This window comes from Somniosus microcephalus, chromosome 8, assembly GCF_052327205.1.
Source record: "Somniosus microcephalus isolate GS21.2 chromosome 8, FLI_Smic_1.0, whole genome shotgun sequence".
In the NCBI taxonomy this organism is placed as follows: domain Eukaryota; kingdom Metazoa; phylum Chordata; class Chondrichthyes; order Squaliformes; family Somniosidae; genus Somniosus; species Somniosus microcephalus.
In genome coordinates this window covers 148,912,084-148,939,337 of record NC_140994.1, presented here as the reverse complement: position 1 = coordinate 148,939,337, position 27,254 = coordinate 148,912,084, and the positions used below count along the sequence as shown (strand labels likewise).

The window sequence follows — 27,254 nt, the reverse complement described above, 5'->3', positions numbered from 1 at the left end:
AAAATATATTCTGTACCCTGTCCTTTTGATCATAAATTGAATAAATACTGTGCTTGTAACTTCTTGCTTTTATCCCAGCTCTGTCAATACAGAGCTCCGGTAGGTTGCTAAAGAATTCAATCCTATTGTCCGCCTTTTCCAGTTTGTCATGAACCTTACAGCTGAATGGGATTAGGATATACAACTTCCAGGTTTCTTTACATTTTGGTACATTTTTAAAGGTGCGCTGGTGGTGCTTTATTTTTTCTTCCAGATCTGATAAATGCAACAAAACATTGTTAAGTTAACCAGTAACCCAAAATATACAAACAATGTGAAGGAACATTTTTAAATTAAAAAATGTAATTTCAAATTGTGTATTAAAGTGCAGAAGTCAAAAATGGTGAGTACAATATTGTCAATTTGACCATTTCATTTAAGTATTACAACTACAGGAAACTTTGTGATATCTGGCACCGACCGGACCGGGCTGTTGCCGTCCCATCAAAACTGCCGGACAAACCAGCGGTAATGTTAAAACATACGGAGCTCCGTATCTAGCAACAAACCCAACAGCTTCTAAACAGTCAGCCGTAGCTTGCAAGCGTCTCTGTAGCTAAGCAACAGCTTTAGCTAGACCTTGCAGAGCCTGACTGGTGAAAAAAAGAAAAAAAAACTTACTGAACCAACTCCTGAATTTTGCCAGTGGATCGAGCATTCCGGACAGTTAACCTCCGGATAAACCAGTTTCCTGTACTATTAACAACAGTCACATTAGTACTGTCCTTGCAATTGTGTAAAAAATATTCTATTTTATTATGATGGTGCAGATAAAGGGGAGAAAGTATTTTAAATCCAGAGTACTCCCCTGATGAAAGTTAAAAATGGTCTCAGTGAGTAAATGCACTGCAGAGTGTAATGCAGAAGCTCAAGTTCAGTCCTTGTTTGCTCCTGAATCAACTGACCTCCAAGCCAGAATTGGATTTGGTTAGGTTTCCAGCTTGTGATTGCTGTACAGTGATTCCAAATAGAAGTGCGTATGTGTGGAATTTGGATTGGATTTGACTATGACAGCCACCAGCCAAGCATACTGCTGAATGCTGTGCCCAGGCTCACAAATAATGTAAGGGGTTCTCCTCTTTGGATCGCAGAGGTTTCTCTCTCGAGAGGCCTCTCTCTCCCTTTTGCACAGTAAAACCTTGAGTGGTTCGACCCACTCACCCCTTAGGTTCTAGACACTGGACTTAGATGCAGGAACTACAATACAGAGAATACTCTTATAGACCAAGTTTAATGAAACGAAATGAAATTTTATTGCATAAGGAAAAACAAATCAAATGCAAGCAAATAAGAGGGTACATGGGAGGGAAAAACAAATCAAAATACAGTACTAACTAAAATAGATACAGGCATGTTATACTTTACAAACATCATCATGAAATGGGGAAACACACGGAACATCAAGGGACAACAACTCATGGTAATTATACCCAAAATGCCCACCCCCTTAAACTTATCTAGATCCAATTATGAAGGGCCAGAAACATGCTCACCAATCCAGTTGGAAAATTATAGAGTTTTGAAACACGTCTGCGCTTTGATCCCCTCAGGCGTCCTGTTTCCGCGTGGTCAGTGAAGCCACAGCGAGCTGCGCTATACTTCTCTCTCTCTCTCTCTCTCTCTCTCTCTCTCTCGAGGTGAAGGTCACGGGCAGGCTGGACACTGGCAGGCCTGGACGTCAGCGGGGACGGAGACCATCTGTTTGACCACGGTTGGAGAGGTCTCGAGCTGGTTACCATTTTCACATGGGTTTCTTCTGTAGGGCTGTTGCCCTTTTGTCTTGTCAGCGGCCCGGGGTTTGTCGACAATCTCCCGATGGTTACCCCGGGGCGGGACGTAGACTCGAATCACCTTCTTGATGGCTGCCTTATTCTTCTTCTTCTTCAATCCTTCCGAGCTGGTGATCTGTGAAGGAGGATGATGAGCCTCCTGATAGCTTCCGATGGCTACCCCGGGACTCCAGTTATACTTCTCAAAGAAGCCTTTATCTCCCGCCAAATCAAGGTTAGTCTTTGTTTAACTTTTGGTGGGCTTGTATCACAACGGGGTAGTTATTATATTTAAACTGCTTTCGGGATGGCCGTCTCTGGTCTGGAATGACCCTGCATTGTTTTGAATGTCTTCATGATGTCTTTAATGGGTCTTTGATGCTCCCCTTATGAATATAAAACTGTTTCCCTTTGTCTGGGTAAACATTTAGATGGCCTTTATCTACAGGCCGATCTGACTAGATCTGCATCCAATCCATATGTATGTGTTCGTGTCTGGTTTCGTTTACTCAGAAACGGCTTCCAGAACTTACTGTGGGTTGAATCCACAAAGGCTGTCTGGGGACTGCAGGAACCATTTTAAAGTGTCCAAAAAGCTGGTCACGGGGTCTGGCGGCCATTTTATATGCCCCTTTTTCCGGGCTTCTTTTAAAACAGTCTTTAAAACAAGGCCTCTTCTGCCAATAGACCCTTATAATACTGTTGTGTATGTCCCTTTAAGGGAATAACTGGTCTCAGACTGCAGTACCGGCAGTGACCACCCCTGTATAAAAGGCCCTAGCAGGCTTCTGTAGTTTCAGTTTCCAGGTTGTCTCCATTCAGTAAAGACTTGTTATAATCAACTCCTGCAGTCCGTGTCTCAATTATACACGGACATAATAAATACAATGTTCAATTTTGCGGATCTTACAATAACAAATGACCACTTTAGGTAGAGGACAGCTTCTGGTACCCCTTGGATTTAGTTGCGGTCTTCAAATGCAGAATGATAAAGAGGAAAAGTTGAAGCATATAAACGTGACATTTATTTCTGTTCCCCAGCAAGATAAAATGTTAGATCATCCTCCTCTCAGATTAAAAGATTATGATTGCCCTACAGCGCAAATACCTCCTTACGAACGTTTGTTACTTCACAAGGTTCAAATGATCTTCCTCAGCTCCTACGTCTTAGTCAGAAATTCTGCAATAACAAATCTAAGTAGCAAGCAAGAAAGTGTAATGAGGTCTGGAGTCCAGTGATCCTGGCAGAAGCCAAATTTTGGATGCAAGACCTTAATTCCAGAGATGATACAAGAGTGACTGCCCTTGACATTAAGGCAGCATTCGACCAAGTGCGGCACCAAGGAGCCTAGTGAAACTGAAGTCAATGGGAATCAGGGGGGAAACTCTCCAGTGGCTAGAGTCATACCTAGCACAAAAGAAAGATGGCTGTGGTTGCTGGAGGCCAATCATCTCAGCCCCAGGAAATCGTTGCAGGAGTTCCTCAGGACAGTGTCCTATGCCCAACTATCTTCAGCTGCTTCATCAATGACCTCCCCTCCTTCATACTGTCAGAAGTGGGGTTGTTTGCTGATGATTACGAAATGTTCAGTTCCATTCTTAATTCCTCAAATAATGAAGCAAGACCGTGACAACATCCAGGCTTGGGCTATTAGTGGCAAGTAACATTCGCAACACACAAGTGCCAGCCAATGACCATCTCCAACAAAAGAATGCACAACGACCTCCCCTTGATATTAAATGGCATTACTGTTGCAGAATGCCCAACCATCAATATCCTGGGTGTCACCATAGACCAGAAACTCAACTGGACCAGCCACATAAATGCTGTGGCTACTAAAGCAAGTTAGAAGCTGGCCATTCTGCAGTGATCCGATATGCACCTCCTGACTCCCCAATGTCTCTCCGCCACCTACAGGACACAAGTTGGAGTGTGATGGAACATTCTCCACTTGCCTAGATTGGTGCATTTGCAACAACAGTCAAGAAGTGCAACACCATCCAGGACAAAGTAGTCTGTTTGATCGGCACTTCATCCACTAGTCTAACAATATCTTGCATTTATATAGTGCCTTTAATGTACTAAAGATCCACCCCCTCCATCACTGGTGTACCATGGCTGCAGTGTGTACTATGGACAGCATGCACTGCAGCAACTTGCCATGGTTTCTTTAGTAGCACCTCCCAAATCTGTCACCTAAGGCAGCAGATGCATGGGAACACCCTCACCTCCAAGATACACACCATGCTGACTTGGACAAATATCACCGCTCATTCTTCATTGCTGTGGAAAAATCCTGGAACTCTTAAGCTACTAGCATTGTGGGAGTAACGTCAGCACACAGGCTACATCAGTTCAAGAAGGCCCACCATCAACTTAAGAGTAACAACTTGCATTTATAGAGCGCCTTTAACATAGTAAAATGACCCGAGGCAAACAAAATTTGACAAGCCACATAAGGAAATATTAGGACAGATGACCAAAAGTTTGGTCAAAGAGGTAGGTTTTAAAGAGCATCTTAAAAGGAGGAGAGTGCTAGAGAGGCGGAGAGGTTTAAGGGAGGGAATTCCAGAGCTTAGGGCCTCGCCAGCTGAAATTACGGCCACCAATGGTGGAGCGATTAAAATAGGGGACATGCAAGAGGCCAGAACCAAAGGAGTGCAGAGGTCTTAGAGGGTTGTTGGGCCGGAGAAGGCCACAGAGATAGGGCAGGGGCGTATGAGGCCATGGAGGGATTTGAAAACAAGGACGAGAATTTTAAAATTGAGGCGTTGCCGGACTGGGAGTCAATTTAGGTCAGCGAGCACAGGGGTGATGGGTGAATGGGACTTGGTGCGAGTTAAACTGGAATAATCTATCAATAGGGACGCTATCCAGCCCATCAATTGTTTTATAGACCTCTATCAGGTCGTCTCTATGTCTACACTGCTCCAAAGTAAATAGACCAAGGTCCTTGGGCCTATCTCAGTAGTTATGCAAGGGTTAAGAAGGTAGAGGAGTGCAATCAAATCCAAAAAGTGGGCCACGCATTGGCAAATGGAATTTAATTTAGATAAATGTAGTGTCAGGCAAGTTGGTCAGGACAACACAGAATACATGTATCATTTGCAGGGAACAATACTGAGAGAGGCTGAGAGAGAAAAAGATCTTGGTGTTATTATGCACAGATTAATGAAGGTTCATGACCAATGTAGAGAAACTATAGCTAAAGTGACCAAGGTATTGGGTCGTATTAATAGAACCAGTCAGTATAAATCAAAGGACACCATTTTAACACTGCACAGGTCACTGATCAGACCGTATCTGGAGTATTGTGCCCAGTTTTGGTCCCCCCACATGGTAGGTAGGTGATATAGTGGTCTTGGAAAAGGTCCAGAGGAGAGCTACAATAATGATTCCTATCATAAAGAACCTCAACTACTAAGTCTATTGGTCTATTTACTTTGGAGCAGCGTGGACTTAGAGGCAACCTGATATAAGAACATAAGAAATAGGGGGAGTAGGCCATTCGGCCCCTCAAGCCTGCTCCGCCATTCAATAAGATCATGTCTGATCTTCTACCTCAAATCCACTTTCCTGCACTATCCCCATATCCCTTGATTCCATTAATATTCAAAAATCTATTGATCTCTGTCTTGAATATACTCAATGACTGAGCCTCCACAGCCCTCTGGGGGAGCGAATTCCAAAGATTCACCACCCTCTGAGTGAAGAAATTTCTCATCTCAGTCCTAAATGGCTGACCCCTTATTCGGAGACTGTGACCCCTGGTTCTAGACTCCCCAGCCAGCGGAAACATCTTCCCTGCATCTACCCTGTCAAGCCCGGTAAGAATTTTGTGTGTTTCAATGAGATCACCTCTCATTCTTCTAAACTCTAGAGAATATAGGCCTAGTCTACTCATTCTCTCCTGATAGGACAATTCCCCCCATCCCAGGAACCAGTCTGGTGACCCTTCATTACACTCCCTCTATGGCAAGTATATCCTTCCTGAGGTAAGGAGACCAAAACTGTACACAATACTCCAGGTGTGGTCTTACCAGGGCCCTATATAATTGCAGTAAGACATCTTTATTCTTATACTCAAATCCTCTTGTATATCCAAGTTTGCTTTCTTAATTGCTTGCTGTACCTGTATGTTAACTTTCAGTGATTCGTGTACCAGGATACCCAGGTCCCTCTGGACACCAACATTTCCCAATCTCTCACCATTTAAAAAATACTCTGCTTTTCTATTTTTCCTACCAAAGTGGATAACTACACATTTCTCCACATTATATTCCATTTGCCATGTTCTTGCCCATTCACTTAGCCTGTCTATATCCCCTTGAAGCCTCTTTGCATCCTCTTCACAACTTACATTCCCACCTAGCTTTGTATCATCAGCAAACTTGGATATACAACATTTGGTCCCCTCATCCAAATCATTGATCTAGATTGTGAATAGCTGAGGCCCAAGCACTGATCCTTGCGGTACCCCACTAGTTGCAACCTGCCAACCCGAAAATGACCTGATTATTCCTACTCTGTTTTCTACCTGTTAACCAATCCTCAATCCATGCTAGTATATTACCTCCAATCCCATGAGCCCTAATTTTGTTTAATAACCTCTTGTGTGGCACCTTATCGAATGCCTTCTGAAAATCCAAATACACCACATCCATTGGTTCCCCCTCATCTATTCTGCTAGTTACAACCTCAAAAAACTCTTAACAGATTTGTCAAACATAACTTCCCTTTCATAAATCCGTGTTAACATGCCCAATCCTATTATTATCTTCCAAGTGCCCTGTTACTACATCCTTAATAATAGACTCTAGCATTTTCCCTACTACTGATGTCAGGCTAACTGTTCTGTAGCTCCCCATTTTCTCTCTCCCTCCTTTCTTAAATAGTAGGGTTACAATTGCTACCTTACAATCTGCAGGAACTGTTCTAAAATTATGGAATTTTAGAAGATGACAACCAATGCATCCACTATCTCTATAGCCACCTCTTTCAAACCCCTAGGATGTAGGCCATCAGGTCCAGGGGATTTATTGGCTTCCAGTTGCATTAATTTCTCCAGTACTATTTTTTTTTCTAATACTAATTTCTTTCAGTTCCTCATTCTCGCTAGACCCTAGGTTAGAGGTCTCTAAAATAATTGAAGGGCTGGATAGTGTTCCTATTGATAGATTATTCCAGTTTAACAGATTGGGGAGAACCAGAGGATAGGAGTTTAAACTATGTAAGAGTAGGAATTGGCTGGATGTTAGGTGGTTCTTCTTTGCCCAGAGAATTATGATTCTCTGGAATACACTGTCAGCTAGTGTGGTGGGTTCTGACTCTCTGTACACCTTCAAGAGGGAGCTGGACTGGTTCCTGACTGGGGCAGAGATTGCATCATATAGAAGGCAAGTGTCTTTATAAGCAACACTTTGTTCATGTGATCTCTTGGAATGGTTTTGATAACCTGAGGGGGTCGGAGCAGAATTTTACTAGTATTTTTTCCCTTATTGGTCCTGAGCTTTTTAGGCTTTTGTGCCTCTCCCAGGAGATTACATGGCTACGGGACTGAGTGTGAGGGGGTGGGGGAGAGTGAAGGCGTGTTTGGCCATGATGGTCGAACCATTGTTGTGTTGGGTAGGCTTGATGGACCAGCTGGTCTTTTCCTACCCGTCAATTTTGTATGTTCATAACTGGGGATGGGCAATAAATGCTGGCCTTACCGGTGACGGCCACATCCCAAGAATGAATAATAATTTATATAAAAAATATATATAATAATAATAGTAAATAAAAAGCCAACAAGAGAAAAAGCAGGATTGCAGAAATCAGCCAAACAGAGGAAGACTATGTTGGAAACTAGGGAGATAGTGACGTGTAGGAAAATTCAAAGGAAAGCACCACAAAAAGAACCTGAGGCGGGAACTTAATGAGCAAAAGAGAGTAGGCCAAAAGAAGATAATAAAAAGGTGCAGCAGCAAAGCCTAAAGGAAAAACAGTAACTGAGAAGGATTAAGCCACCACGGAAGCTCAAGAGTCAGGGCAGTGAACATTAACTCGGAAACAAAAGCTGTTGAGTTTCCAAGGTTTTTTGTGGAATTTGAAAGTTCTACACCTCATGAATATGACAAATACAGAACAAATTATAATTTTAAACATTGTACTTGTGACTCTGTGGCTGGGACTCGTCCAGTATTTGGCTCCTACTTACGGCATTTTGTAGCAGTTTGACTACTGTAAATACCGTGCCTGCAAGTACAGTGCCTAACCTCCTGCATCTAAAGGACAATGAGTACAAATATCAATATGCCAACATACATGCTCTTTCTCCTCCCTGTAAGTTCAAAATCATTCTTTCCTAGGACCTCAAACTGTGAACTTCTTTGCCTCTCTTTGCCTTTCCTTTCTTCTACAATCTGTGACCTTTAAAAATCCAAGCTTTGAATCATCTATTTTCTGATTTACTTTTTGTATTCTGTGTCAACCGTGGTGATATCCTGTTCTTCACCTTAGTTTCTCAATTTAAAAAAGCAATTTGTGCATTTGATTCCACTGGCTGGCCTTTATTCTGGCTAAGAAGTATGCAGCAGGGTGTGGCTGAGAAGTATGTAGCAGGGTGTGGGTAATAGAAAACTTCAGGCACCACCTTAATGGAGTACTACAAGACAACATGGTTATTCCCTGTGGGTTGCTTGAAGGTTTGTGTGTCATTAATGTTGAGGGTGGTTACCTTCATTGCCATTGGTAGTGCATTCCAAATGGTTATCTGTTCCTGCACGTCTTCCTAGATTACTTTAGTCAGAATTTGTCTGGTGAGCTTGAGAACTCCTCATGCACTGCTCCTCTGCCATGCCCTGGTAGCTGACTCTTGCAGTGCATCCGCTGTTTGGGACAGTACTTGCTGTGAATCAGGCACCTCTTATGCCCTCTCCATTCTAGGGCCACCTGTTCTGCTATGATAAACTGCCAATTATTTTTGGGCAGCACAAAGTAGTTTCTTAATCACTTCCCCCATTACGGTGATGATTATTAATTATTTTTCTTTTTGTTAATGTCATGTTGACTTCGAATGATATGCTTTCTTTCTGTACAAACATTTAATTCACTTATCAAATTCCTCTCTCCCTCATTTTATTGTTTGTTTTAAAGTGGTTAACTCCTCCATTAAAATGGCAGAGAAAGGAATTTGGTACGAGCCATCAAATGTTTGTACAATAACATTGACAACAGTAATTTCTATTCTGTGGTTTTTAACAGTAATGAAGAACAACTCCTGAGTAATCAGTCTGTTCATTATGAATACTGCAAAACCACAGATGGAACAAAGATTGTGAAATAAATATTTTTGAAGTCTGGGTATTGATAGACATATTCTATCAAGTAATCCCAAGTGACTTTAGGGATTAAAGTACAAATGTCATCTGTTCTGTTGCTGAATTAGGCACCAAGAATTCTGCCTTTGGATATACACAGATTATATGAATATAATATGCAATACTATGAAATGAGTTGACAAATCTGATTAGAATTTAACGTTAATATATACAATATACATGCAAATAATTCATAATGGGTGACTTGATGCAATTTGGTCAACAATGCAGTAGATATTGACTGACATTTTAATGCCATCAGCACAAATATGTTTATTCAGAAGAAATTTTATACTTACGAGGTAAAACTAACTTCAGGTAACCAACATAATAGGACCAAGCCAATCCATGAGCAACATTAAATTTATTCTCGTCGCAGATTTCTGAAATTTCAGCTGGAGTGGGATCCTGTAAAGTGATATCTATACATGCATTACTTCAGTAAAAAAAAAATCTTTCTAAGATGTCTTTTATACGCACAGTTTGATTCATTAGAGTTAACAGAATGGTTTTGTGATTTCAGAATTGAAAGAAATTGATGAAAAAACTATTCTCTCCAATCCTTTAAATACAGCACACTAATTTTTAAATGCAAATGTTTTCTAATTCCTACTGGAAGACAAATAATCAGCATCCATACACAGAATGGCAAGGAAGGCAAATGCTTTTCCGAAATTCAGAATATCTCAGCCCAAGTGCACTATGGGGGAGAAATTGGGTGAGTAGCGCCACCTGTTAGCGCCTAAAGAGGCAGGCAGTGGCTGTAGCGCCACTGGCTGCGCCTCCCGCGATATTCAGGAGGGGCGCTAATGGTGGCGTTAGCCTGTTGCGCTGCGCCGCCACCGATGACGTCATCGGTGTGCGCAGCGCCTCATTCGTGCCCCGTTCGCGATATTTGGTAGCGAACGCTGCAGTTGCGCCGTTCGCTACCCGCGCCCGGTTCACGGGGCCTTACTGTGCCGGCAGCGGCACAAGTTAAGGTGGAGGTGCAGGGCGGCCGTTTTTTCGGCGGCTGCCTGCCAGCACCTCTGTCCCCGGCCTCCTAACGCCCCCCCCCCCCCCGCGGCATTGCCGGCTGTTTCCCGAGAACCCGGCACTTCTCCTTGGTGCCGGGATCGCGCTGTTGCAGGCACCTCCCCCTTAACAGGGGGAGGAAGGCCTGCAGTACCGCAGCGTGGCGCTGCGGCACGTTGCGCTGCGATAATCAGTTTCAGCGCCCTAAGAGGGACGCGGAGCGCCTCGAGCCTCGCCCCGTGTCCCTCGAGGGGCACTGAAACTGAATTTCTGGCGATCGGTATTACTCCGATCGCTGCGCTAAATCCTGCGCTCAGGCGACTTTTGCGCCCCAACCCAATTTCTATGTCTATATTTCTAGAAGGTCACAATAAATATAGTTTTACTTCTATCGTTAGACCCCTTACTGTTTCGCAATTAAACCGTTAGGGCATTTTAAGCATTTTGTTACCATTTGACTGAATTTTACTGTATGCCTACAAACGTACTATAGCTAATACAAAATAAAACTAATTCTCAAGGTAAATGTATTTTAACCAACAGTAAGTTATTTCAAAGTTAAGCGGTCAGTACTGTATCATTCCTACACTTCAACTTCAATCTACCCCAGCCTAGTCCAAGCATGTGATACAATTCATCAGCCGAGCTGGTGTCTAAGGAAAACAAATTAAAACAAACAAGGCTCCCGAACAATTACTGCAGGATAAATATTGCAAAATATTGTATAATAAATACTTACAAGAAATCCAAAAATCTTGAGGAACGAATAGCAGAAACAGGAAAGGCTTACATTCCATGGAAAAGAACTCGGAAAATCTATGCCATCATTTTTACTGTCATGAATGAGGCAGTAGAACAGTGTTAAAGTTATTATTCCACAACCATACTGCTTTATATTAAGTGATGCCTTCAAAGCCTTCCAGCAGTTTTTGTATCTACAAAATAAGTACAGGTTTGAAAGTGCATGCAGTAGTAATTTAGGGGAAAAAAAATCAAAACAGCTTTAAATTTACAAGGATTAAGTACTGCACTCCCGTTATAATCTTTGTAATAAATTTAAATAACTACATGGCCTATTAAGAACTGTATAATATCTAAATTTCTTCAGTTTATACCTGCAGGCCACTACACAAACTAACCAATATCATGTGGAGAGGATTTAAATCTTGAAACTAAATGTTCCTTATTAATTAATACTTCAGTATTTTTTCTCAGATACAGTTATACAAATCAAGATTTCAGGCTGGGGAGTCAGTGATGAGAGAACAAGAGGTTTCTTTATGCAGAGAGTTGGTGGAGCCTGGAATGCTTTGCCACAGGGAGTGGGTGAGGTAGAGACCACTGCATCTTTTAGGGGAAAACTGGATAAATATTTGAAGCAGAGGAAAGTACAGGGATACAAGGAGAAAGCAGGCAGTGCGTCTGGTTTTGAATTGCTCTAGCAAAGAGGCAGCACAGATATGATGGTCCAAATGGCCTCTTTCTGTGCTGAAAACATCTATTTTTCTATGGAATTGTAACTGACTGGCTAAACAATTGCAACTGTGGCTAAAACATTCAGTATATTTTAGTTACACATGTTAATTTATGTATTACTATAGTGCTAACTTATATATCTAGCATTATGAATATTTGCATAAATTGAGATGAATTATTTAATTATCCATTGTATTGCAATTATTTCATGTTAACATCCAGCTTTCAGCATTGAAATATGATTACTGGAAATCTTTTGTTATAGCCCTGTAAAATGGCCTAATGGGGTAGTCTCAAAAGTGGTCACGACAACAATTTGTTTTAACTGGATGGATTGGGATTCATCTATGAAAATGTTACCCTTTTCTCAGGAATATTTTTTGCTTATCAACACTTGAATCAGAGAACAAGGCCACACAGCATATTTGTAATGATGCACAATGCAACATTAAGGACCTACCACCAGTCTGATTAGGTTAGCAATGGAAACAATAGAATTTTATCTGAAGATAAGAATATCCCTGAGATTTAATTACTTTTGTTACACTCTTGGTATCAATTGGGGAACATCCCACCCAAAAATCCAAAATATTAGAAATGCACAGCAAAATAAAAAGATTAAGGTTAATGAAAATTATTTGCAAATGTTTGACCTTTAAATAAATGCTGATAATAACACTCCTTTTTTAACCAAGGTATATACATACCTAGAAGGGATGTGCCTACATTCCTCCAGAAACCCACAAAGTCTTAGCATAGTGCCAGCTAGAAATGATATGAAAAGCTGAAACATGATTTGCTGCGCAATAATCTTTACTTCAGTGGAAAAAGCCATATAGGTGAAAGATGCAAACATAACGATGATGGAAGACCAAATGGCTGCATTTCCACGAGGCAATGGTATGTCATCCGAAAACATCTGCAAAAGTAACAGAAAATGTAATTACAGATGGTTACAAAACTAAGAATTGCATATTTCTCGATACAAATGTTAAATAAACTTTCACAAGATATTTACAGTTGAGGGAAGTCATTTGACCCATTTTAGTTCCTCCATCCAGAAACGTCCTGGAGTCCCTCCATTCAGAAACGTCCTGGAGTCCCTCCATTGCAGCATCCAATTTGTTCTTAAATGATTCCGGGTTTTCACTACCCCTATTCTATCTGAAACTCCATTCCATGTATTAATCACTATTTGGGGTAGTTCTTATAGAGTATATAAGATCATTAATGGAATGGAAAAATAAATGCAGAAAATTACTTCAAAGTAAGCTGTCTAAATAGGAGACATGGACACAGGTTCACACAATAAAATGCAGATTTAGAAGTGACATCAGGAAATTCATCTTCACATAGAGGGGTGGATCTTGACTTGGTGCGATAGTGTAAAATGGGCAATAGCGAATCAGCAGCCTGTTTTACATCTCTCCTGATTTTTATTTCCATTATGGAAAATGGAGATGTAAAACAGGCTTCTGATTCGCTATCGCCCATTTTACACTATCGCACAAAGTCAAGATCCACCCCTCTGTGTGAAGATGAATTTCCTGATGTCACTTCTAAATCTGCATTTTATTGTGTGAACCTATGTCCATGTCTCCTTTTTAGACAGCTTACTTTGAAGTAATTTTCTGCATTTATTTTTCCATTCCATTAATGATCTTATATACTCTATAAGATTACCTCTTTGATGTATTCTTTCAAAGCTGAAAAGGCAAAGTTTCCTCAATCTTTCCTCCAACTCAGGCATCCGACACTAGGGATCCGTCTTGTGACTCATATCTGCAATGGCTCCAATGCTTGAATGTTTCCCAGAACTGGACACAGTACTCAAGGCGTGGTCTTATCAGAGCACCATATAGTTTGTTCACTGACTAGCATGCCCTCCAACTAGAGATAGCTTAGGCAAAATTAATGAATGTGATATATGTGTAATGATATCAGCAAATAGTGATGATATTTGTCTGTGTTTGATTACTTATGCCTTACAGCATATTTGTCTGTGTTTTTGATTGCTTGTGCCTGAGCAGCAGAGGTCATGTGACACAGACAAGCAGGTTGACAGTTTTACTTTCAGTTTGATTCTAGATGCATCACAGCATGGTGTGTCCTGTAAAAGGCTGTATAAAGAGTTGAATATACTTTAGATTAAAACTCATTCTCTTTCATAAATGAGTCGTTATTGAACCCACAAAGAAATCAATACATGATGTCAGAAATGGCTGAAAGAGAAAAAATCTGAAGTTAGCAACTCGATGGGGCAGTGAAAGGAGTTGTGGCAAGTAAGCAAAATCAGCTCTCCACATATTAGCAAGCCAGAAGAGAACATCGTTGCTTACCATTAGAGAATAGCTAACGAAGTGAAAAATGGAAGATTTACTCCCACCGGCGACGCTTCAGTTGTCAGGTAATGTGGCTGAAAATTGGAGAAGGTTCAAACAACGCTTAGAGTTGTATTTAGCAGCAATCGGAGCTGACAAGAAAAGTAATAAAAGGAAATCGTCACTGTTCTTACATGTCGTGGGTGATGAAGCGCTGGAGGTATATAATAATTTCATATTTGCTGTTGATGGAGACAAAATGAAGCTAGATAAAATAATGGAACAGTTTGAGGCCTACTGCATACCTAAACGCAACGTGACCTTTGAGAGGCACAAATTTTTCACATGTGTACAGAAAATCGGCGAGACTATTGATCAGTATGTGACTGAACTGAGAAACCGAAGCAAATCGTGTGAATTTGGGGGACTGACAGACTCGCTGATAAAAGACAGACTGGTGTGTGGTATTCCAGATAATGGTCTAAGGGAAAGACTGCTAAGAGAGCAAGATCTAGACCTGGGAAAAGCCATAGCACTGTGTAGGGCTACAGAGACTGTGAAGTTGCAGGCAAAGGAGCTGTTCAGTGACAGTAGCTGCAACGTGGATGCAGGTGAGAAAGAACGGATACAAACCGTTTAACAAAGAGAGCGCCAATGTGAAAAAAGAGACGTGGCCAGCAAACAAAAATGAAAGGGACAATCGGAAGTCATGTAGTCGATGCGGTACACAGCATCCACCAAGAAAGTGTCCAGCATATGGTAAAACATGCAATAGATGCAACAAAAACAACCATTATGCCCGTTGCTGTAAGAACCAAGCGCAACAAAGCAAGGTCCATACAGTAGATGAAAGCGAGATAGAGGAATTCAATGTAGATGTTGTGTCTGAAAACAAAAAAGAAGAAGGAGACTGGATGTTGACACTAAAAGTGAATGACATACACATTCCATTTAAATTGGATACTGGAGCACAAGTTAATGTGATATCAGAGACCGATTTTAAGAGAATTAGACCCAGACCAAACTTACATGGAATACAAGTGAAAGTGACCGGATACTCAGGTACTGATATACCAGTGAAAGGAAAATGTATTGTCAAAGTAACACACAAGGACAGAGAGCACATGCTAGCATTAATCGTGGTGCCAAAGGATGTGCAAGCCATACTAGGGTTAAAAGCCTGTGAGAGACTGAACCTGGTAAAGAGAGTCCTCGTTGTGGAAAGCGAAGGAGAGACAGTCTATGATGAACTCATGACAGAGTACAAAGACCTATTTAAGGGTCTAGGCTGCATTCCAGGAGAACACACGATCAGAGTAGATAAAAGTATGACACCGGTCATACATCCATGCAGAAAAGTTCCGTTTGCTCTTCAAAAGCAACTGAAGGCAGAGTTGGACATGATGGAAAGCCTGAACGTGATTCAGAAGATAGATGAGCCAACTGAGTGCGTGAGTTCCCTCGTCGTAGTGGACAAAAAGAATGGAAAGCTCAGAATTTGCCTGGATCCAAGAGATTTAAACAGAGCAATAAAGAGAGAGCACTTCAAGCTTCCTACACGTGAGGAAATCATGGCACAGTTTGCAAATGCAAAATATTTCAGCAAGTTAGATGCGTCCTCAGGATTTTGGCAGATGAAGCTGGACGAAGCAAGTTCAAGACTGTGCACGTTCAACACTCCATTTGGCAGATACAAATTCCTAAGGTTACCATTTGGCATTGCCTCAGCTCCTGAAGTGTATCACAAGACTATCCATATGATCTATGAGCACCTGGAGGGAGTTGATACATCAATGGATGACATCATAGTATGGGGAACCACGAGAACTGAGCATGACGAGAGACTGAAAAAAGTGCTGGAAGCAACAAGGAAAACAAACCTGAAGCTGAATAGAGAGAAATGCCAGCTCGGGGTGACAGAACTGACATTCGTGGGAGATATCCTTAGCAGTGAGGGCATCAGACCAGATCCCAGAAAGGTGTCCGCCATTGAGAATATGCCAAGGCCACAATGCAAAAAGGACGTGCAGAGGTTTAATGGAATGATCAACTACATGGGTAAATTCATATCCAACCTCTCAGAAAAAATAGCGCCACTGAGAAGACTAACTGAAAAGAACATAGAATGGGAATGGAATCATGAGCATGAGAAGTCATGGAGCGATCTAAAGAAACTGCTCACAGAGGAACCAGTTCTGAGGTTTTATGACCCAGCGAGACCCATCAAGATATCATCAGATGCATCACAGAGTGGGCTCGGTGCCGTTCTTCTGCAACAATATGACTACTGGCAACCTATTGCATATGCATCGCGCTCAATGACAGACGCAGAGACGCGATATGCTCAAATAGAAAAGGAGCTGCTCAGCATCACATACGCCTGTGAAAGATTTCACCAGTTTGTGGCAGGACAAGCAATCAGTGTAGAGACTGACCATAAGCCCTTGATTGCATTGTTCCAAAAGCCACTGAATAGCTGTCTGCTTAGAATACAAAGAATGATGATCAGGCTGCAACGCTATACACTGAATGTTGCGTACACACCGGGTAAGCTGATGTATACAGCAGACACGTTGTCCAGAGCTGTTGACCCAAGTGAGCCCGCAAACACCACAATGGATGAAAAAGTGAACGCCTACGTGGACATGATCACAAGTGCACTGCCCATAGCAGATGCAAAAATGGAGCTCATAAAGACTGAGACAAACAAAGATGAAACAATGAGACGACAGAGAAAAAGCATCTTGGCTGGATGGCCCAACATGAATCAAGACTGCTCACCTGATATAGCAGAGTACTGGAACTGCAGGGCGGAACTATCAGTGGTCGAAGACATCATCTACAAAGGAAGTAAAATAGTTATCCCAAAGAGTCTGAGAAGAGAGATGCTAAAAAAGATCCATGGAGGACATCTGGGAATCGAAAAGTGTAAGAAAAGAGCACGAGAGGTGATGTACTGGCCACGAATCAACCAAGATGTGACAAATGAGGTGTCAAACTGCACAATATGCCTGAAATATCGAGCAAGCAATCCGGTAGAACCGCTAAAGCCACACCCAGCACCAGACAGACCTTACCAGAAGGTAGGCGCTGACCTATTCGTATGTCAAGGGAAGGACTATCTTGTCATCACAGACTATTACTCCCTGTATCCAGAGGTTTGTAGACTGTACACCACCACTGCAGAAGCTGTGATAAGAAGTATGAAAGCCATATTCTCCAGACATGGCGTGGCAAGCGAGGTCTTCACAGACAACGGACCCCAGTTTAACAATGCAAATTTCCGACACTTTGCCAAAGAGTGGGACTTTGTCCACACAACGTCAAGTCCTCACTATCCACAGTCCAATGGACTAGTGGAAAAATCGGTCCAGACAGTGAAAAGACTGATGTACAAGGCAAAAGACAGTGGAACTGACTTCTACCAAAGCATGCTTGTATACCGCACAACGCCGCTCGAGTGTGGTATGTCACCAGCCCAACTCCTGATGGGACGTCGGCTAAGGTCAAACCTACCCATCCCGGAGAACCTCCTGAAAACAAAAGAGGGGGAGAAAGTGAGGAAGTTCAAAGAAAAACAGAAAGAAAAGCAAAAGTACTATTATGACAGAGGAACACAAAACCTACCTGAACTCCACACTGGTGACCAAGTAAGGTTCAAAGACAAAACAAACACATGGACTCAGAAGGGAACTGTCCTGAGTGAAGTTCAACCAAGATCATACACCATTCAGACAGATGAGGGTGCTGTTCTGAGAAGAAATCGTCGAGATCTTCTCATGGGACCAGCTACAGCAGGTCAAGAGACTGATACTGTTGAACAACCTGATCACACAGCTGAGAACCAATCATCTGAGGCAACAACTCAGATTCAAGGACAATCAATCAGAAAATCCTCAAGACACGTGAAGCCTCCTGAGAGACTCATTGAGCAAATTTAAGGACTATTGTTATAGAAGGAAGTAATGTTATCTTATTCTTTCTTCAAGTTCTAGTGTATTGACATATTTCATGTGAACACACAAAGCAAGGGTAAAAAACCTTGATCATGATAATGATAATGTAAGTTCATTAAATGTTGTTAGTTAAAAGTAAAATACTTTTGTTTTAAGAAAGGGAGATGTAATGATATCAGCAAATAGTGATGATAATTGTCTGTGTTTGATTACTTATGCCTTACAGCATATTTGTCTGTGTTTTTGATTGCTTGTGCCTGAGCAGCAGAGGTCATGTGACACAGACAAGCAGGCTGACAGTTTTACTTTGTTTGATTCTAGATGCATCACAGCATGGTGTGTCCTGTAAAAGGCTGTATAAAGAGTTGAATATACTTTAGATTAAAACTCATTCTCTTTCATAAATGAGTCGTTATTGAACCCACAAAGAAATCAATACAATATGTGAGGTAGAAGTCCTAGAATGGCAAAAGAGCAACAGAACTAAAAAGGTAGGGAATGTGTAAATCAAAAGCAAGGAAAGTAGCTAGAGTACTACTAATGAGAAATTACTATACTTATGAAACCAACTAATCCTGAATGATCAATCAGGAGAACCTACCAATAAAAGGAGAGGTGAGACAGTCAAAACTCCTTTTGAATTAAAAAAAAATTGCATGTCATTTTCTGGTCAGTAATTTCAACTGGTCTAAATGTCTAAAATAAGGCTTGTAATAGAAATTTTTTTTTAAATGACATATTTCACGATAACATTATTAAAACCGACTATAAAGCCGACAGCAAATTCAAGTCTGCTGTAAGCATCTCAGGTTCATTAGCGTTTATTGTTCCTTTAAGTAGTCTGAGCATTTTACGTAATGGTGGTCGATTCACTTCTGCTCTGTATCTACTTTTATAGTAGCCTAGCCCAGCGATGTTACAATAGCATCCCCTTGTGGTCTGGACTGGATACTTGTGTATTTGACATGTGCATTTCTTCATACTCTCCAAAGGCAGACTAAGTGCACACTTGATTAGACAGGACTTGATATTGTTGGCAAAGGCTTTCAATTAATAAATGGTAAAAAAAAAACAAAAGCACCACCACGGTTTTTAGAGCAGGGGAAAAGCCTCTCAGTAAACATCAGAGTACTGTAAATGACATGATTGTCGAAGGATAATAAGGCTAGCAGCCTTGGAAGTGGCTGGGTGTAACAATGTATGTAATGGGTCAGAAATTCGGGTCCCCACGGGTGAGTACGCGCTGTGTACTCACGCGTAGGGCCAACGAAAGAGCCAGTTTTGTGCATGCACTGCGCATGCGCTGGAAACCGGAATTTCCGTTCCCTTGAAGGAAGGGATTCACAGGTCAAACACGTGCACCAGAGAGGCAGCGCGTACGCCTGGAACTTCTGATTTTTTTTTTTTTTTTTTATTACAGGTTTCTCCGTGCGGATAAGTCCCTAGCAGCTGTGCATGAAAAAAGCAGTCGCAAGGCCTGCTTTTAACAAGGTAAGAGGTCAATTAAGTAAAATTAAAACATTTTTTCCACAGGTTTATCATTTTAAAATAATTTAAAGAAACGTAAGTTTATTTTTAGCCCTGTTAAAAACTTAAATTTTTTCAAAAATTTAAATTTTTGTTTAAAATAGTTAATTTATGTAATTTATAGTTATTTTAAAAATGTGATTTTTAAAATTTTCTTTTGAAGTTTTACAGTACTTAGGTTTTGGGGCCGATCTCTATTCATAGATTTGACAGGTCTTCCTGTCAAATCTATGAATAGAGATTCCCTGCTCTGATTGGCTCCCCATGGCCCACATGATCCCAGGGGACACGGCGAACTAACTTCGCTGCTGGGATACGCAAGCACTGCACACCGGCAGCTGGAGGCGGCCCAGGATCGGGATCCCACGAGGCCCCACAGCACAACGGCAGGCGTACTATGCAAGTGCAGGTCGGGGGCTTGCGCCCGTGGGAAACCTCCAACCCAAATTTCTGGCCCAATAATTGATGAAGCTGTTGAGAGACGAGCAGGATCTTGCCCCATCTAGGTCCTCAAGGACTTATGGGATTCATTTTTTAAATTCTGGTTAGCCATAAATCAAGTGAGTAATATCTGTATAAATTCAATAATTATCCAATGTTGGTAATCAATTACATGGGTAATGCCTGTATGTCAAATTGCCTTGTTCACATTGAACTTCATTGTATGGAAAGAGGATGTTCAACCAGATGGCTTTGTATGGAAGATGGAGCAAAGGGGATAGCACTTCAAACTGATAAGATGTACTTTTGGAACCAAAGTTTGGAACTTCCTATGCCTATTATTGATTGGATAGTTGAAGATGTGCAGGTGAACATATATACAAATGATTGCTGGCAAGCACAAAGAATGGTGAGTAAGTAGCGTATATAAACCAGAGCATAGTTTGAATTGGTCAGATCAGACCTAGGAAGGAGACCATGCGATGAAGCCATTCTTCTCCAGAATTTCTGTATTTTCTACTGCGGTCAATAAAGTCGCGATAGAATTTATAAAACAACATTTCTTGGATTTAAAAGGTGTGGTGAATGGTGTTGCATATAGATCTATGTTGGGTCACCCTTAAAGAAAAAAGAATTTGCAATTAGAAAGCACCTTGTATCATCCTCAAGACATTACAAAATGCTTTGTAAGCAATGATTTCATTGGAAGTGCAGTCTAGGCTGCTGTATAGAAATTTACATAAATGATCTAGTTGGCTTTGCAGTAATGCCAACCCCACCATCTCATAAATCATGAGACAAACTCTTAAAAATCATGAGATTTGGCAAGAAATCATGGGTTGCTTTCCACCCCACCCCCAAACAAACTAATGTAGATTGACAGTTCATTTATAAACCTCAATTAGTGGCTTTATTTAATCTCCAACAGGTCACAGCTCTTTACAAAAACTATGGCATAGATATTCGAGGGTTTAATCACCACCCATTACCATGAGATTCGGGCGAACAATTGGCGGCCTCCGCTCTTACACCAGCTGCAGGTGGGTCCCATAGCGGCCGCCATTTTCATTTGGCTGGCAACACAGCCAATATCACTAAAATCATATAGTTGATGCAGATCGTGACATCAGCGAGTGTGCAATGCTCACTTGACGGCCGATCTGCAAGTTTGGAGTCTGCCATTCAACTTACCAGCATGCCTCACGTGTGACGAATTGAGCAAGCATTGACATGCAGGAAGGAGGCTCCAGCAGCGAAATTTAAAGGGATCATCAGCAACTACTTGCACCCGACATGTTTGTTCAGTTTGACTGGCTCTGTGGAACTTTCCGCAACTCCAGCAGCTTTATAAACTTGTTTCAAGCTTCTAAGGTAACAGGGAGTGTTGTTGCAAGTGGAGAACGCCTTCATTCTTATTTAAAGGCTTCTGCTCACAACACTTGCTCGCAGTCATGGGGGCTCTACTGGCAGTCCGCCTCGTGCTCGAGTATCGTCGGGAGAGGCAGCGGAGGCAACAAAGAGAAGAGCGTGCAGAGGGAGGAGGAGGAAGACCAGGAGGACTCTCAACAGGGGGCCTTACCCACCTAGGGTCTTCCGAGAGCACTTCTCATAGCCACTTAAGCGAGGAGCAGTGTATTAGGATGCTACGCTTCATCAAAGAGGTAGTCTCAGAACTCTGCTACCTCCTGCAACCAGACCTGCACGGCTCTCCCAGTGGCTGTCAAAGTCACCGTGGCCCTCAATTTCTTCACCAGCGGATCCTTCCAGTCTATAGCACGAAACATAGCTAACGTCTCATGGTTCAACATCCACTGCTGCATCAGGGAGGTCACTGAGGCTTTCTACATGAGGAGAAGGGACTGCGCTGTCTTCTGTCTGAGCAGAGAAAAGCAGGACGAGTGCGCGTGTGGCTTTGCCAGGATAGCGGGCTTCTCCATGGTGCAGACCATAATCGACTGCACCCACATGGCTTTGCGGGTGCCGCATAAAAATCCTGAGATATTCTGTAACCCAAAGGCTACCACTCACTTAATGTGGAGTTGGTGTGCGACCAGGCACAGAAAATCCTCAAGGTCAATCAATGCCTGCTATCCTGGCAGCAGCCATGATGCCTTCATCCTGCGCCAGCAATCTTCCAGCCACCACAGCAAACTCGAGGGTGGCTGCTCGGAGACAAGGGCTATCCACTCTCCACCGGGCTCATGACTCCCCTCCGCAACCTCAACACTCATGCCCAGCACTCAGAGCCATGCTTCCACCAGGAACGTCATTGAGCAGACCATCAGGCTCCGAACAACCGCTCAGAAGGAGCCCTCCACTACACGGCGGAGTACTGGGACATTGGCACCAGTACTGGGGCAGGAGGGAGCTGTTCCGTTGGGACAGGCTTCACTTGGCCAGTGCTGGGACTAGAGTCCTGGCGGATCATATAACTAGGGCTGTAGAGAGGGCTTTAAACTAACTAGTGGGGGGGAGGTTCCTAGAGAGCAAATAATAAAAATGACAACAGAGAAGGTCATAGACTTAGGTAGCAGTGGGGAAACTAAAAACCAGAGCGTGTCAGGAAGGGGCAGAAGGTATGGAGTAAAAGGTAAAGTAATAAAAAGGGCAAAAGCAGGAACTAAGGGTCACAAAACATCTTTGAAAGTTCTCTATCTGAATGCACGTAGCATTCGTAACAAAATAGACGAGTTAATGGCACAAATAACTACATATGGGTATGATCTTGTGGCCATTACAGAAACATGGCTGCAGGGTGACAATGCCTGGGAATTAAACATACCAGGTTATTTAACAATCAGGAAGGACAGGCAGGAAGGAAGGGGAGGTGGGGTGGCTATGTTAATAAAGGAAGGAATCACTGTAATACAGAGAAATGATATTGGGTCAAAAGATCAGGATAATGAAACAGTTTGGGTGGAGGTAAGGAATAATAAGGGGAAAAAAACACTAGTGGGCGTAGTCTATAGGCCTCCGAACAGTGGCAACTCTGTTGGACGGAGTATCAATCAGGAAATAGTTGAGGCTTGTAATAAGGGAACATCTATAATTATGGGGGATTTTAACTATCATATTAATTGGACAAATCAAATTGGGCAGGGCTGCCTTGAGGATGAGTTCATTGAGTATATTAGGGATGGGTTTCTTGAGCAGTATGTAACTGAACCGACCAGGGGGCAAGCAACCTTAGATCTGGTCCTGTGTAACGAGACAGGATTAATTAAAAATGTCCTAGTAAAGGATCCCCTTGGAATGAGTGACCATAACATGGTTGAATTCCATATTCAATTAGAGGGTGAGAAGGTTGGATCTCAAACAAGCATGCTAAGCTTGAATAAAGGAGACTATGAAGGTATGAGAGCGGAATTGAGTAGAGTGGATTGGGAAAATAGATTAAAGGGAAAGACGATACATGATCAGTGGTGTACATTTAAGGAGTTATTTTACAACTTCCAAAAAAAATATATTCCACTGAGAAGAAAAGGGTGTAAAAGAAAAGACAGCCATCCGTGGCTAAGTAAAGAAATTAAGGATGGTATTCGACTAAAAACAAGGGCATATAAGGTAGCCAAATCTAGTGGGAGGATAGAGGATTAGGAAAACTTTAAAAGACAGCAAAAAATAACAAAAAGATTGATTAAGAAAGGGAAGATAGATTATGAAAGTAAATTAGCAAAAAATATAAAAACAGATAGTAAGAGTTTTTATAGTTATATAAAAAGAAAAAGGGTGGTTAAAGTAAATGTTGGTCCCTTAGAGGATGAGACCGGGAAATTAATGGTGGGAAATATGGAGATGGCAAAAACACTGAATGAATATTTTATATCAGTCTTTACAGTAGAAGACACTAAGAATATCCCAACACTGGACAAACAGGAGGCTAAAGGGGGGGGGAGGAGCTAAACACGATCAAAATCACTAAGGAAGTGGTACTCGGTAAAATAATGGGACTCAAGGCGGATAAATCACCTGGACCTGATGGCTTACATCCTAGAGTCTTGAGGGAAGTGGCGGTAGGGATTGTGGATGCATTGGTAATAATTTTCCAAAACTCCCTGGACTCGGCAAAGGTCCCGGCAGACTGGAAAACTGCTAATGTAACACCCTTATTTAAAAAGGGCAGTAGACAGAAGGCTGGAAACTATAGACCGGTTAGCCTAACATCTGTGGTAGGTAAAATTTTGGAGTCCATTATTAAGGAGACAGTAACAGGACATTTGGATAATCATAATTTAATAGGACAAAGTCAGCATGGTTTTATGAAGGGGAAGTCATGTTTGACAAATTTGCTGGAGTTCTTTGAGGAAGTAACATATAGGGTGGATAAAGGGGAACCAGTGGACGTAGTTTATTTAGACTTCCAAAAGGCATTTGACAAGGTGCCACACAAAAGATTATTGCTTAAGATAAAAAATCACGGGATTGGGGGTAATATTCTGGCATGGATAGAGGATTGGCTATCTAACAGAAGGCAGAGAGTTGGGATAAATGGTTCATTCTCAGACTGGCAATCAGTAACTAGTGGTGTTCCGCAGGGGTCAGTGCTGGGTCCCCAACTCTTTACAATCTATATTAACGATTTGGAGGAGGGGACCGAGTGTAACATATCAAAGTTTGCAGATGATACTAAGATGGGAGGGAAAGTAGTGAGTGAGGAGGACATAAAAAACCTGCAAGGGGACATAGACAGGCTAAGTAAGTGGGCAGAGATTTGGCAGATGGAATACAATACTGGAAAGTGTGAGGTTATGCACTTTGGCAGGAAAAATCGTAGAGCAAGTTATTATCTTAATGGCAAGAAATTGGAAAGTACTGAAGTACAAAGGGATCTGGGGGTCCTGGTGCACGAAACTCAAAAGGTTAGTATGCAGGTGCAGCAAGTGATTAAGAAGGTCAATGGAATGTTGGCTTTCATTGCTAGGGGGATAGAATATAAAAATAGGGAGGTATTGCTTCAGTTGTACAAGGTATTGGTGAGGCCGCACCTGGAATACTGCGTACAGTTTTGGTGTCCATATTTAAGAAAGGACATACTTGCTCTCGAGTCAGTACAAAGAAGGTTCACTCGGTTAATCCCGGGGATGAGGGGATGGACATATGAGGAGAGGTTGAGTAGTTTGGGACTCTACTCTTTGGAGTTCAGAAGAATGAGAGGCGATCTTATTGAAACATATAAGATTGTGAAAGGGTTGGATCGGGTGGATGCGGGGAGGATGTTCCCGATGATGGGTGAAACTAGAACTAGGGGGCATAGTCTTAGAATAAGGGGCTGCTCTTTCAAAACTGAGATGAGGAGGAACTACTTCACTCAGAGGGTGGTAGGTCCATGGAATATGCTGCCCCAAAAAGCTATAGAAGCTACATCATTACATAAATTTAAAACAGAAATAGACAGTTTCCTAGAAGTAAAGGGAATTAAGGGTTATGGGGAGCGGGCAGGAATTTGGACATGAGTCTAGGTTCGGATCGGTCATGGCCCTGTGGGTAGCGGAGCGGGCCCAGGGGCCGTGTAGCCTGATCCTGCTCCTATTTCGTGTGTCTAATTCTGTTAGATTCAGGAGATGGTTCTGTGATAGTGGATTGGCGGTTAGGATCAGATCAGCCATGATCTTATTGAATGGCGGAGCAGGCTCGAGGGGCCGATTGGCCTACTCCTGCTCCTATTTCTTATGTTCTTATGTTCTAGGTGTCCCATTTCGTGGTGGTCTGCTGCATGCTTCACAACTTGGCCATCATGAGGGCACAGCCCTTGTCACCAGGGATTACGGGACCACCTCAGCAGGAGGAGGAAGAGGATGAGGAAGCAGGCAGCCTTCCAGACGGGCTGTCGGTGAAGCCCTCATCAGACTCTGATTCCAATGAATGAAGCCACAGGACCCCGTTGATCACCACATGCCCATCATACCATCCCTCTGCCATGAAATATCAGTGTCCACCTCGGCACAAAGCTAAAATGAGAGCCACCACAAAAGATTTCAAACAAAATTAATAAATTCAGCCAAAATCGCTTCATACATATTTACAATTACAATATGAATTAATCACCTTTGTGCAATCCCGTAGTGCCCGTCATTTGGGTGCCCTTTCCTGTCCTAGTGCTCATATGAACTACAACCCCAGTGGCTGCAACATGGCTGGTAGAAACATAGAAGATAGGAGCAGGAGTAGGCCATTCGGCCCTTCGAGCCTGCTCCGCCATTCAATGAGATCATGGCTGATCATTCAAATTCAGTACCCTGTCCCTGCCTTCTCCCCATATCCCTTGATCCCTTTAGCCTTAAGAAATATATCCAACTCTTTCTTGAATATATTTAATGAACTGGCCTCCACCGCCCTCTGTGGCATAGAATTCCACAGGCTCACCACTCTCTGGGTGAAGAAATTCCTCCTCATTTCAGTCCTAAATGTCCTACCCCATATCCTTAGACTATGACCCCTGGTTCTGGACTCCCCGACCATCGGGAACATCCTTCCTGCATCTAGTCTGTCTAGGCCTGACAGAATTTTATAGGTTTCGATGAGATCCCCTCTCAATCTTCTAAACTCCAGTGAGTATAAGCCCAATCGACACAATCTCTCCTCATACGTCATTCCTGCCATCCCAGGTATCAGCCTGGTGAATCTTCGCTGCACTCCTTCCATGGCAATGACGTCCTTCCTCAGATAAGGCGACCAATACTGTACACAATACAATACTCAAGGTGCGGTCTCACCAAGGCCCTGTACAACTGTAGCAAGACATCCTTGTTCCTGTACTCAAACCCTCTTGCTACGAAGGCCAACATACCATTTGCCTTCTTAACCGCCTGCTGCACCTGCATGCTTACCTTCAGCGACTGGTGCACAAGAACACCCAGGTCTCTTTGCACTTCCCCTTCTCCCAATCTATTGCCATTCAAATAATAATGTGCCTTCCTGTTTGTGCCACCAAAGTGGATAACCTCACATTTATCCACATTATAGTGCATTTGCCATGTTTCTGCCCAATCACCTAACCTGTCCAAATCATACTGGAGTTTCATGACATCCTCCTCGCAGCATACCCTCCCACCCAGCTTTGTGTCGTCTGCAAATTTGGAGATATTACATCCAATTCCCTCGTCCAGATCATTAATATATATTGTGAACAGCTGGGGTCCTCGGACCGATCCTTGCGGTACCCCACTAGTCACTGCCTGCCACTTGGAAAACGACCCGTTTATTCCAACTCTTTGCTTTCTGTCCGCCAATCAGTTCTCTATCCAAGTCAATACCTTGCCCCAATCCCATGTGCCTTAATTTTGCACGCTAATCTCTTATGCGGGGCCTTATCGAAAGCCTTCTGAAAGTCCAAATACACCACATCCACT

The 27,254-nt window shown here is 42.4% G+C and overlaps 1 protein-coding gene across 2 annotated transcripts in view; it reads right to left on the bottom strand.

The window, feature by feature from the left end:
- sting1 (stimulator of interferon response cGAMP interactor 1) overlaps positions 1-27,254 on the bottom strand; it is a 54,607-nt gene that overhangs the window by 11,750 nt on the left and 15,603 nt on the right. For both annotated transcript variants that reach the window (XM_085995239.1, XM_085995238.1), the window contains exons 2-5: positions 12,368-12,579; positions 10,924-11,119; positions 9,470-9,578; positions 17-255 (exon numbers count right to left, since the gene is read on the bottom strand). In XM_085995239.1, the coding sequence (XP_085851365.1) occupies positions 17-255; positions 9,470-9,578; positions 10,924-11,119; positions 12,368-12,579 (756 nt within the window). The remainder of the gene's footprint in view (positions 1-16; positions 256-9,469; positions 9,579-10,923; positions 11,120-12,367; positions 12,580-27,254) is intronic.